The sequence below is a fragment of the Mercenaria mercenaria genome, chromosome 9 (assembly GCF_021730395.1).
Source record: "Mercenaria mercenaria strain notata chromosome 9, MADL_Memer_1, whole genome shotgun sequence".
Classification (NCBI taxonomy): domain Eukaryota; kingdom Metazoa; phylum Mollusca; class Bivalvia; order Venerida; family Veneridae; genus Mercenaria; species Mercenaria mercenaria.
The window spans coordinates 44283964-44297606 of record NC_069369.1 but is presented as its reverse complement, the minus strand read 5'-3'; the positions used below and the strand labels follow the sequence as shown (position 1 = coordinate 44297606).

Sequence of the window (13643 nt, the reverse complement as noted above, 5' to 3'; positions counted from 1 at the left end):
TATCTTGATGATATCTAGGTCAAGTTCGAAATTGGGTCACGTGCCGTCAAAAACTAGGTCAGTAGGTCTAAAAATAGAAAAACCTTGTGACCTCTATAGAGGCCATATATTTCACAAGATCTTCATGAAAATTGGTCAGAACGTTCACCTTGATGATATCTAAGTCAAGTTCGAAACTGGGTCACGTGCCTTCAAAAACTAGGTCAGTAGGTCAAATAATAGAAAAACCTTGTGACCTCTCTAAAGGCCATATTTTTCATGGGATCTGTATGAAAGTTGGTCTGAGGGTTCATCTTGATGATATCTAGGTCGTGTTCGAAAGTGGGTCACGTGCAGTCAAAAACTAGGTCAGTAGGTCTAAAAATAGAAAAACCTTGTGACCTCTCTAGAGGCCATATATTTCAGGAGATCTTCATGAAAATTGGTCAGAATGTTCATCTTGATGATATCTAGGTCAAGTTCGAAAGTGGGTCACGTGCCATCAAAAACTAGGTCAGTAGGTCAAATAATAGAAAAACCTTGTGACCTCTAGAGGCCATATTTTTCATGGGATCTGTATGAAAGTTGGTCTGAATGTTCATATTGATGATATCTAGGTCAAATTTGAAACTGGGTCAACTGCGGTCAAAAACTAGGTCAGTAGGTCTAAAATTATTAAAATCTTTTGACCTCTCTAGAGGCCATATTTTTCAATGGATCTTCATGAAAATTGATCTGATGTTCACCTTGATGATATCTAGGTCAGTTTCGAAACTGGGCCACGTGCGGTCAAAAACTAGGCCAGTAGGTATAAAAATAGAAAAACCTTGTGACCTCTCTAGAGGCCATATTTTTCATGAGATCTTCATGAAAATTAGTGAGAATGTTCACCTTGATGATATCTAGGTAAAGTTCAAAACAGGGTCACGTACCTTCGAAAACTAGGTCAATAGGTCAAATAATAGAAAAACCTTGTGACTTCTCTAGAGACCATATTTTTCAATGGATCTTCATGAAAATTGGTCAGAATTTTTATCTTGATAATACCTAGGTCATGTTCAAAACTAGGTCACTATGTCAAATAATAAAAAAAACGACGTCATACTCAAAACTGGGTCATGTGGGAAGAGGTGAGCGATTCAGGACCATCATGGTCCTCTTGTTGTATGTAAGCTGGTATCTCAGTAACCACTTGTGGGAATGGATTGAAACTTCGCACACTTATTTACTGTGATAAACTGACTAACATTGCACAGGTTCCATAACTCTATTTTGCTTTTTTACAAAATGATGGCCCTTTTTCGACTAAGAAATTTTTGGTTAAGGTTTTATATGTAAGCTGGTATCTCAGTATCAACGTATGGGAATGGATTGAAACTATACACACTTGTTCACTGTGATGATCTGACATGATTGCACAGGTTCCGTACTCTACTTTGCATTTTTACAAAATTATGTCCCTTTTTTGGACTTAGAAATTTTTGGTTAAGGTTTTGTATGTAAGCTAGTATCTCAGTTTTTAGCTCACAGTTTTTCTGATCACTCAATGTCCGGCGTCTGTCTGTCGTCTGTCTGTCTGTCCGTCAACATTTCGCTTGTGTATGCGATAGAGGCTGTATTTTTCAACTGATCTTCATGAAATTTGGTCAGAATAATTACCTTGATGAAATCTAGGCCGAGTTCGAAAAGGGTTATCTGGGGTGAAAAACTAGGTCACTAGGTCAAATCAAAGAAAAACCTTGTGTATGCGTTAGAGGCTGTATTTTTCAATTAATCTTCATGAATATTGGTCAGAATGATAACCTTGATAAAATCTAGGCCGAGTTTGAAAATGGGTCATCTGGGTAAAAAACTAGGTCACTAGGTCAAATTAAAGAAAAACTTTGTGTATGCGATGGAGGCTGTATTTTTCAATTAATCTTCATGAATTTTGATCAGAATGATTGCCTTGATGAAATCTAGGTCAACTTAGAATATGGGTCATCTGGGTTCAAAAAGAAGGTCATTAGGTCAAATCAAAGAAAAACATTGTGTATGCGATAGAGGCTTTATTTTTCAATTGATCTTCATGAAATTCAGTCAGAATGATTGCCTTGATAAAATCTTGGTCAAGTTTGAATATGGGTTATCTTGGGTCAAAAATTAGGTCACTAGGTCAAATCAAAGAAAAATCTTGTGTATGCAATAGAGGCTGTATATTTCAATTGATCTTTATGATATTTTGTCAGAATTATTGCCTTGATAAAATCTAGGTACAGTTTGGTTATTGGTCATCTGTGATCAAAAACTAGGTCACTAGGTCAAATCAAAGAAAAACCTTGTGTATGCAATAGAGGCTGTATTTTTCAATTGATCTTTATGAAATTTGGTCAGAATGATTTCCTTGATGAAATCTAGGTCAAGTTTGAATATGGGTCATCTGGGGTCAAAAACTAGGTCACTAGGTCAAATAAAAGAAATACTTGTGTTTGCTCCAAATTTAATGATACTTGGTCAGAATATTTATTCCATGCAATCACTAGGTCTATGTTTACACTGTTATGGTGTATTATGGTGTGTTTCTCAGGTGAGCGACCTAGGGCCATCTTGGCCCTCTTGTTTGGTTAAGGTTTTGTATGTAAGCTAGTATCTCAGTACCCACTAATGGGAATGGATTGAAATGTCACACAATTGTTCATTGTGATGATCTGACATGCAGTGCATAGGTTCCATTACTCTATATAGCATTTTTACAAAATTATGCCCCCTTTTTTGACTTAGCTGTTTTTGGTTAAGTTTTAAGTTCATTGTGATGATCTGATATAGATGCATTGCACAGGTTCCATATCTCTACTTTGCATTTTTAGCTCACCTGAGCACGAAGTGGTCAAAGGTGAGCTTTTGTGATCGTCCGCCGTCGTCCGTCAGTCGTCCGTCAGTCGTCAATCGTCCGTCGTCAGTCGTCCGTCGTCAACAATTTGACTGTTAACACTCTAGAGGTCACAATTTTGGCCCAAACTTAATGAAACTTGGTCAGAATGTTACCCTCAATAAAATCTTGGACGAATTCGATATTGGGTCATCTGGGGTTAAAAACTAGGTCACAAGGTCAAATCAAAGGAAAAGCTTGTTAACACTCTAGCATTCACAATTTGGGCCCAATCTTTATGAAACTTGGTCAGAATGTTACCCTCAATAAAATCAAAGGAAAAGCTTGTTAACACTGTAGAGACCAGATTTAAGACTATATCTTCATGAAACTTGGTCAGAATGTTAATCTTGATGATCTATAGGTCAAGTTTAAATCTGGATCAGGTGGGGTCAAAAACTAGGTCACAAGTTCAAATCAAAGGAAAAGCTTGTTAACACTCTAGGGGCCACTTTTACGATGTATCTTCATGAAACTTGGTCATAATGTTAATCTTAATGATCTCAAGGTCCAATTTGAATCTGGGTCATGTAGGATCAAAAACTAGGTCACCAGGTCAAATCAAAGGAAAAGCTAGTTTACACTGTAGAGGCCTTATTAATGACCTTATCTTAATGAAACTTAGTCAGAATGTTAACCTTGATGATATATATGTCAAGTTTAAATCTGGGTCAGGTGGGGTCAAAAAGTAGGTCACTAGGTCAAATCAAAGGAAAAGCTTGTTAACACTGTAGAGGCCACATTTATGACTGTATCTTCATTAAACTTAGTCAGAATGTTAACCTTGGTGATCTTTAGATCAAGTTCGAATCTGGGTTATGTCTGGTCAAAAACAAGGTCACTGGGTCAAATCGAACGAAAAGCTACTTAACACTTTAGAGGCCACATTTATGACCATATCTTAATGAAACTTGGTCAGAATGTTAATCTTGATGATCTTTAGGTCAATAGGTCAGGTGAGCGATACAGGGCCTTGATGGCCCTCTTGTTACAAAATTATGGACTTTTTTGGACTTAAAAAATTTTGGTTAAGTTTTTGTATGTAAGCTGGTATCTCAGTACCGACTAATGGGAATGGATTGAAACTTCACACAATTGTCCATTGTCATGTATTGTACAGGTTCCTTAACCTTGTGTTGCAATTTTACAAAATTTTGCCCCTTTTTGGACTTCCAATATTCATTCAGTTGACAAGGCTGTTGAATAGTCAAGTGTTGCTGTCCTCCGACAGCTCTTGTTGGACTTGGAAATCAGTTAAGTTTTTCATAGCAGTCCATAATTTGCCTAACCTGTTTGTCATATAGCTTTGAAACTTTGACCACTTGTTTACCATCATAATCTACATAATATTATGTATGCAAGACTACATAACTAGGACAAGGACTTTAGCTCAGTTATGGCCCTTTTTAGCTCGACTATTCTAAGAATAGGTAGAGCTATTGGAATCACCTATGCGTCCGCATCCTCATCTGCGTCCACGTCCCGATTTGGTTTAATTTTTTGTATGTAAGCTGGTATCTCAGTAACCTCTTGTGGGAATGGATTGAAACTTGAAATACTTATTGACTGTGATAAACTGAGTTACATTGCACAGGTTCCATAACTCTAATTTGCTTTTTATGCCCCCGAAAGGAGGCATATAGTTTTTGAACCGTCTGTCGGTCTGTCAGTCTGTCCGCAATTTTCGTGTCCGGTCCATATCTTTGTCATCGATGGATGGATTTTCAAATAACTTGGCATGAATGTGTACCACAGTAAGACGACGTGTCGCGCGCAAGACCCAGGTCCGTAGCTCAAAGGTCAAGGTCACACTTAGACGTTAAAGGATAGTGCATTGATGGGCGTGTCCGGTCCATATCTTTGTCATCCATGGATGGATTTTCAAATAACTTGGCATGAATGTGTACCACAGTAAGACGACGTGTCGCGTGCAAGACCCAGGTCTGTAGCTCAAAGGTCAAGGTCACACTTAGACATTAAGGGATAGTGCATTGATGGGCGTGTCCGGTCCATATCTTTGTCATCCATGGATGGATTTTCAAATAACTTGGCATGAATGTGTACCACAGTAAGACGACGTGTCGCGTGCAAGACCCAGGTCCGTAGCTCAAAGGTCAAGGTCACACTTAGACGTTAAAGGTCATTTTTCATGATAGTGCATTGATGGGCGTGTCAGGTCCATATCTTTGTCATTCATGCATGGATTTTAAAATAACTACGCATGAATGTGTGGCACAGTAAGACGACGTAAGACCCAGTTCCATAGGTCAAAGGTCCTAAACTCTAACATCGGCCATAACTATTCATTCAAAGTGCCATCGGGGGCATGTGTCATCCTATGGAGACAGCTCTTGTTTACAAAATTATGCCCCTTTTTTGACTTTTTGGTTAAGGTTTTATATGTAAGCTGGTATCTCAGTACCCACTAATGGGAATGGATTGAAACTTCACACACTTGTTCACTGTGATGATCTGACATGCAGTGCATAGGTTCCATTACTCTATATAGCATTTTTACAAAATTATGCCCCCTTTTTTGACTTAGCTGTTTTTGGTTAAGTTATTGTATGTAAGCTGGTATCTAAGTACCCACTAATGGGAAGGATTGAAACTTTACACACTTGATTACTGTGATAATCTGACATGCAGTGCATAGGTTCCATAACGCTGCTTTGCATTTTTACAAAATTATGCCCCTTTTTTGACTTAGCAGTTTTTGGTTAAGTTTTTGTATGTAAGCTGGTATCTCAGTACCCACTAATGGGAATTGATTGAAACTTCACACAATTGTCCATTGTCATGAGCTAATATATTATTATTATTATTATACCAAATTTATATAGCGTCCTTTTTATGATCAATTTCACGTTCAAAGGCGCTTTACATAGTTCAAATGCAGCCACACTGGGCGCATAATTCATCCTCTACTAGTACAGACACAGAGTGATCTGACCAGAGGGACAGAGTGAGACAAAGCCCCCGTGACAGAGAGATCAGAAATCAGATACAGGCTTGTCCGGCTAACTTAGCCTAGCTCGTTGCGAATAGACAGCCTGGTTCTTTAACGTGCCCAGTGTATAGCACTGATACACACAAGGATTGCCTGGGTTCCTGACCCGTACACCTCTAGTTGGGTGGGAAACACTGAAAAGCGTTTCTGAAAATTCCCGAGTAGCTGCCAGGGATTGAACCCCTGACCTCAGGATTGGAAGGCCAGTGTGCAAACCACTGAGCTATCCGTCCATCCGTATATACATTGTACAGGTTCCATTACCCTGTTTTGCAATTTTACAAAATTATGCCCCTTTTTGCGACATTAATATTCATTCAATTGACAAGACTGTTGTATTAATTTATAATATTTAATAGTCCCAAAGTAGTAGTAGTTTACTACATGTCAGTTAATATAAACATTGCAGAGCGGGGCTGAAAAAAATCAAATAACAGCCACAGCATAGTGCGATTGGCACGTGAAGCTACGTCAAACTTCTATTTTTAGTATCTACTTTTACTTTAATGAGCATGTCGTAAACAAACCATGGGTAAATATCTGAATGAAATAGTCCGTTTTGTTCCTACGCATACCGATGTTTATCATTGATGGAGCCTCCATAAACTAGACGAAAAGGTGCAGGTTGGTACTGCCGCATGGACTACGGACCAGATCGAACATCTATAGTGTCTTTTTTGGTGACATTGAGTACAATTTACATTATCAAGGGCATAATTTGTTCGTTGGGACTTAATTTCGAGGTTGAGCTGAACCACGAAATCCACTAAAATTAATCCCCCAAGAATAATAACGATTTCACAGTAGTTGAGTGTGCATGTTCAGCTTTAATGATTTTAAGTGCTGCCATGACCCTTGATTTCTAGAATTCTTTGATGTCTCTGCTACTTTTCCTATACCACTGGTTGGAATTCACCAAACATGTTAGGCATGATTACTGCCAATCTAGTTGTGTGTATTGGTTCAATGATTTTCGTTGAAGCTATGACCTGTAATTCGTGGCATTTTACAATTTCTGTGTGACAAATGGTGGGAGACATATATTTTTGTTGAAAAACAATCTCTTGTTAATGATACTGATCCAGACTTGCAACAGTTGCTTCACTTTATCATCCGCATAATATATTACAAAACCCTGTTTCACTATCCAGGAATGAAGTAGACATGTTCAGTCTCCTCTGACAGCTCGTTTAAAATCTGTAAAAGTATTTACATTGTTTCGTGATGAATTTTGTGCATGATATTCTGATAAAAAATTCTTTAACCTGTTTGGGAAGAGACGAACTGTCTTGTTTGGCTTTACAGAAAAAGTTGGAAGAGGATCTGAGAAAGGTGAATGAAAAGATTGCAAAGACACAGACATCATTGGAGAATATAACACCACAGTATGAATCTCTGAGAGACAGGGAAGAGGAGTGTACACAACAGTATGTAAACACTATATATTATAGTGGTTTGTATTTGAATGGTTTTAGTCATGCTATATGCTGATAAATTATTAGTACATATAGTTGTCATAAATGTGAATTAAGTACTTAAACATCACATGCTCTATTGCCACCAAAAAAACTGGCATGATAACATGAATTATGATGGATTTGAACATAGGAAAATTGTGTGAATGGTAATACAAGTATGAAACTTTTAGAAATTCTTCATAACACATTTCACACTTCAAAAGTAAAGTGGGCCCAAAAAATCTCATTCAAGATGGCCATTATTTTCAAAAGGGCCATTTACAGTTAACACAAACTATACCTACAGATGAGGTGTGGCCTCCATGGCCAAGGGGTTAAGGTCACTTGCCCCTCACCGATGTGGGTTTGAGCCACACTCAGGGTGTTGAATTTTTCATGTGAGGAAGCCATGCAGTTGGCTTATTGAAGGTCGGTGGTACTACCCAGGTGCCTGCCCATGATGAAATAATGCACAGAGGGGCACCTGAGGTCTTTCTCCACCAAAGCCGTAAAGTCACCATATGACCTATATTTGTGTCGGTGGTACTTTAAGGCACTGACATCAGATTTTGCCTAAATATAATCTTTCTTTCAAATTGAAGTTTGTGCATTTTATGAACAATAGAATATGAGTTTTTGTTTCTAAACTATTTTAAAAATGCCAAATCAAGAAAAAATGATGTTGAGTCGGGGAATCCAACCTGGGCTTTTGCAGCAATAAAAACTTCCCTGCAGTCTTGACCAATACACCACGTAGGTATAGGTATTAAACTGGTCTTTAAATGTAAAGCTTTATAATTAAAGCAGTATACCTCAGGTACCCCTTTACAAATGCTTTTCAATGTCAGATGGAAAAGTTTAGTGAAAACTACTAATTCTTGTGTTTCCATAACAAATTATACAGGATTGCCACTTACCTTGAAAAGTCAGGGAAAAATGATTTTTTGAAGGTCAGTGAATTGTTAGGGAAATTTTGGTGTAATTGTGTATAAACATAATTTAAATGTGTTTGAATCAATTTCGTTTTTATGTTAACTTTGGAATTTTTATTAGCTCACCTGAGCAATGTGAGTTTTTCTGATCACTCAATGTCCGGTGTCTGTCTGTCTGTCGTCTGTCTGTCAACATTAAGCTTGTGTATGCGATAGAGGCTGTATTTTTCAACTGATCTTCATGAAATTTGGTCAGAATGATTTCCTTGATGAAATCTAGGCCGAGTTCGAAAATGGGTCATCTGGGGTCAAAAACTAGGTCACTAGATCAAATCAAAGAAAAACCTTGTGTATGCGATAGAGGCTGTATTTTTCAATTAATCTTCATGAATATTGGTCAGAATGATAACCTTGATGAAATCTAGGCCGAGTTTGAAAATGGATCATCTCGGGTCAAAAACTAGGTCACTAGGTCAAATCAAAGAAAAACCTTGTGTATGCGATAGAGGCTGTATTTTTCAATTGATCTTTATGAATATTGGTCAGAATGATTGCCTTGATGAAATCTAGGCCGAGTTCGAAAATGGGTCATCTCGGGTCAAAAACTAGGTCATTAGGTCGACTCAAAGAAAAACCTTGTGTATGCGATAGAGGCTGTATTTTTCAATTGAGGTTCATGAATATTGGTCAGAATGATAACCTTGATGAAATCTAAGCCGAGTTCGAAAATGGGTCATCTCAGGTCAAAAACTAGGTCACTAGGTCAAATCAAAGAAAAACCTTGTGTATGCGATAGAGGCTGTATTTTTCAATTCTTCTTCATGAATATTAGTCAGAATGATTGCCTTGATGATATCTAGGCCGAGTTTGAAAATGGGTCATCTCGGGTCAAAAACTAGGTCACTAGGTCAAATCAAAGAAAAACCTTGTGTATGCGATAGAGGCTGTATTTTTCAATTCTTCTTCATGAATATTAGTCAGAATGATAACCTTGATGAAATCTAGGCCGAGTTCGAAAATGGGTCATCTGGGGTCAAAAACTAGGTCACTAGGTCAAATCAAAGAAAAACCTTGTGTATGCGATAGAGGCTGTATTTTTCAATTGATATTCATGAATATTGGTCAGAATGATTGCCTTGATGATATTTAGGCCGAGTTTGAAAATGGGTCATCTGGGGTCAAAAACTAGGTCACTAGGTCAAATCAAAGAAAAACCTTGTCACCTTCCACACTTCTGACTTCCAACTTCCACACTTCTTACTTCCGACTTCAAAAGAGGGAAGGTTGGAAGTCAGAAGTGCAGACGTCGGAAGTCAGGAAGTCAGAAGTGTGGAAGTTAGAAGTCAGAAGTGCAGAAGTTAGAAGAGGGAAGTAAGAAGTCGGAAGTATAAAAGTTGGAAATCAGAAGTCGAAAGTCAGGAAGCGAGAAGTGTGAAAGTTAGAAGTCAGAAGTGCGGAAGTTAGAAGAAGGAAGTCAAGAAGTCGGAAGTAAGAAGTGTGGAAGTTGGAAATTGGAAGTCGAAAGTCAGGAAGTGCAGAAGTCAGAAGTGCAGAAGTTAGAAGTCTGAAGTGTGGAAGTTAGAAGTAGCAAGTAGGAAGTCAAGAAGTTGGAAGTGAGAAGTGCAAAAGTTAGAAGTGGGAAGTACGGAAATCAGTTGTCCCTCCAGGGCTTCCATAGATATATAAATTTTTATGCCCCCGAAGGGAGTCATATAGTTTTTGAACCGTCTGTCGGTCTGTCCGCATTTTTCGTGTCCGGTCCATATCTTTGTCATCAATGGATGGATTTTCAAATAACTTGGCAATAATGTGTACCACAGTAAGACGACGTGTCGTGCGCAAGACCCTGGTCCGTAGCTCAAAGGTCAAGGTCACACATAGACATTAAAGGATAGTGCATTGATGGGCGTGTCCGGTCAATATCTTTGTCACCGATAGATGGATTTTCAAATAACTTGGCATGAATGTGTACCACAGTAAGACGACGTGTCGCGCGCAAGACCCAGGTCCGTAGCTCAAAGGTCAAGGTCACACTTAGACATTAAGGGATAGTGCATTGATGGGCGTGTCTGGTACATATCTTTGTCATCGATGGATGGATTTTCAAATAACTTGGCATGAATGTGTACTACAGTAAGACGACATGTCGCGCGCAAGACCCAGGTACGTAGCTCAAAGGTCAAGGTCACACTTAGACATGAAGGGATAGTGCATTGATGGGCATGTCCGGTCCATATCTTTGTCATCGATGGATGGATTTTCAAATAACTTGGCATGAATGTGTACCACAGTAAGACGAAAAGTCGCGCGCAAGACCCAGGTCCGTAGCTCAAAGGTCAAGGTCACACTTAGACATTAAGGGATAGTGCATTGATGGGCGTGTCAGGTCCATATCTTTCAGGGTGGCCACCAGCTCGGGAAAACAGAGAAAAAGGCCAAAAAAAAATTCCCTGCATGGAAAATTCAGGGAATTTGAAAAAATCAGGGAATTATCAGGGAATTTTTCAAAAATTGAAATAAAAAATTTAAAAGACTGTATAATTATGTCTTGGCTACTGGTGGTTTCTCTTCATAATAGTTACATTTATTTTATATACCGTAATACAGAATACTACACTTAGCAAATGCACTCACTGTTTGATGATTCTAAAACTGTTATTCATCAACTATAAGAGATATGTTTTTGTTTCTAAAATGGAGAGAAGCTAAAATGGAATTGAGCAACCATTGCCCCAGAGCTCAAATACTAATACATTGTACTTTGAAAGCAAGCAGAAGTTGTTACACAACTAAAGACTAAAATGAATTGAGTGTCAGTACATTACTGACATTAACAACATGTATACCAACATTTGAATCATGCATTAGAAGCACCTGTGTATTGATAGTAGTTGCTTGTTAGACTTTTGCTAGTTATTAACAAACATTAGCATTGGTCTTGAATAGCATAGTTATGTAATGTATTTTTAAAAACCATAAGATTAGCAACTTCATGAGAAAACTCTTTGGCTTTGAAACCAGTAATGGAATCAAGACTAGCCTGTACATTTTGTGTAGTCTGATCAGGATCCATGTTGTTTGTTTGTGCACATTAACTGTAACAGCCATAGGTCTATAAAATTAAAATGAACAGGATGGTTCCTGATCAGAGTACAGGCTTTTTTAATCCATACTGACCACAAAGTCATTATGCTGGGGTCCCATGTCATGACTTGAGTTTTAAACTCCATTTAGCAGAAAGATGAATTGTTGTTATGAATGCAAGGAGGTGTTGACAGTTGTATGCTAATTTAGTGACTAATTTATTTTTGAAGAAACTTTTATGTCAATTTTTGAAGACCATTTGTCTAGATTTAATATTTTTCTTTTTAAATTAAAAGTTAAAACTGCAGGAAAAGTTATTTCCCACTGCCTCATATTAGTAACTAAAGTGCTGGATTGTTTATGTGTATACGTAACATCCTGTTTTGATTTACATAGTTGTACTAACATTAATAGTGTTTTAAATTCAAAGTGAAAACTGCAGTTACTGGTAGTTTTGTGAGTTGGCTTGTTAGAAACCTGAATTGCTAGAATGTTTGTGATGTAGAACATTGATAATGTTTAGAAAGTTAAATATTTGTAATGCTTAAAGGCTTATTTGTAACCTTCTGCTTTAATATGCAGTATGATTATGAAGATTATGAAGATTGTAGTGTCTTTGTGGCATTGTAAAGGAGAATGTTAAATATCAGGCTCAGTTCATTTACATTAAAACATGATAACTGATTAAAGCTGTAATCACATTGTTAATTTGAATAATCAATGTTATAGGCAATAAAAGACACTGGAATTAGTATCACAACAAGTTACAAAATAAATAATGGTATGTACATGTATGTGAAATGTAAGTCATTGCTGCTGAAGTATTGTAGTTTTCTTTTTTGAGTTGTTACTTACCACGCTTACTACTCTTACTGAAGTTGCTCAATGAGATCTTAAATTACCTATATAATTGATTATTCAAACAGGATTCTGAAAATAAAATAAATAATTAGTATATTTTCAAAATATAATAAATAAATATAATTTCATATGTATATAAAATAGATGTAAAATAAACAAGTTTATTGGTGGAGAAAGTATGGCTAGAAGGGGAGGATGAAGGCCATAATATTACTACATTTATATTCACAATTGTTGCTACGCCGAACAAAGTATCAGGGAAACTGACTATCCTGTCAGGGAAAATTCAGGGAATTATCAGGGAAATGTACTTCAGATTTTTGGTGGCCACCCTGTGTTAGTATGCTGCCCTATTACTTAGAAGAAGATATAGAGGATATTTGTTTGTTTTAGTGTGAGATCGAAATATATTTCACCGAGTGAACACTATAATGCAATATTTTCACGAGTGGCGCAGCCACGAGTGAAAATGTAAATTATGGTGTTCACGAGTGAAATATATTTCGATCTTACACTAAAACAAACAAATTTTCTATTTATTTTATGCATTTTTAATGGTTTTAACCAAATTATATCCAGTTTGTCCGCGCAACGTCACGTGCATCGTATCTTGAAGTCATAATACCGTGACGTCAGAATATCTTTGTAGGAAAAATGTAAATAGTTCTATTATGTTTCCTGATTTGTTTTACATTTATTTATAAAAGAATTTAAATATTTATGATCCTGTTATTATCTTTATACATTTATACCTTTACGGACGAACATTTTGCAAGGAATTTTCTTTTATTTATAATTCATATTCTTTCGCATTCAAGTGTAGTTCCGTACCAGTGAAAAATAAAAATGATATTTTCACTGTTTGAAACAGTGAAAATATCAATTTTATTTCACTGATAAATTTCAGTATTCCACTGAAGAGCATAAAATAAATTGTACTGGCACGCAATATTTTTTGTGAAAATTGTCCTTAGGCGGGGGATGTTGGTAACTGTTACAAATTCTTGTTGCAAAAAAAAAAAAAAATCACCTGCTTACTTACCCGATTTCTTGCTGTTCAAAGTGAATTTACCTCACAGAAGGGGGCAGAGTTAAACATCTTTAAAAATACTGAGTTACATGCGGTAAAAGTTCTCTATTTCACCTTTACTCTTTAGATTACATATTGTGGAAGAAATGTAGGTGGGCTTTACTTTTGCCCCAAGATTATTTTTGAATGAAGTGACAAAAACAGTCTCACTGGACTCCACCTTCATTTTTATACGCCCAAAGGGACGTATTATGTTATGTGTCCGTCTATCCGTCCGTCTGTCCTTTAGCAATTTCGTGTCCGCTCTGTAACTCTTGAACCCCTTGAAGGATTTCAAAGAAACTTGACATAAATGTTCACCACACCAAGACGACGTGCAGGG

At 37.1% G+C, this 13643-nt stretch overlaps 1 protein-coding gene across 1 annotated transcript in view; it reads left to right on the top strand.

Annotated features, from left to right (window-relative positions):
* Positions 1-13643, top strand: part of LOC123546154 (structural maintenance of chromosomes protein 3-like) — a 446003-nt gene that overhangs the window by 131271 nt on the left and 301089 nt on the right. Inside the window, exon 11 of the mRNA XM_053551316.1 lies at positions 7203-7324. Coding sequence (XP_053407291.1) covers positions 7203-7324 — 122 coding nt within the window. The remainder of the gene's footprint in view (positions 1-7202; positions 7325-13643) is intronic.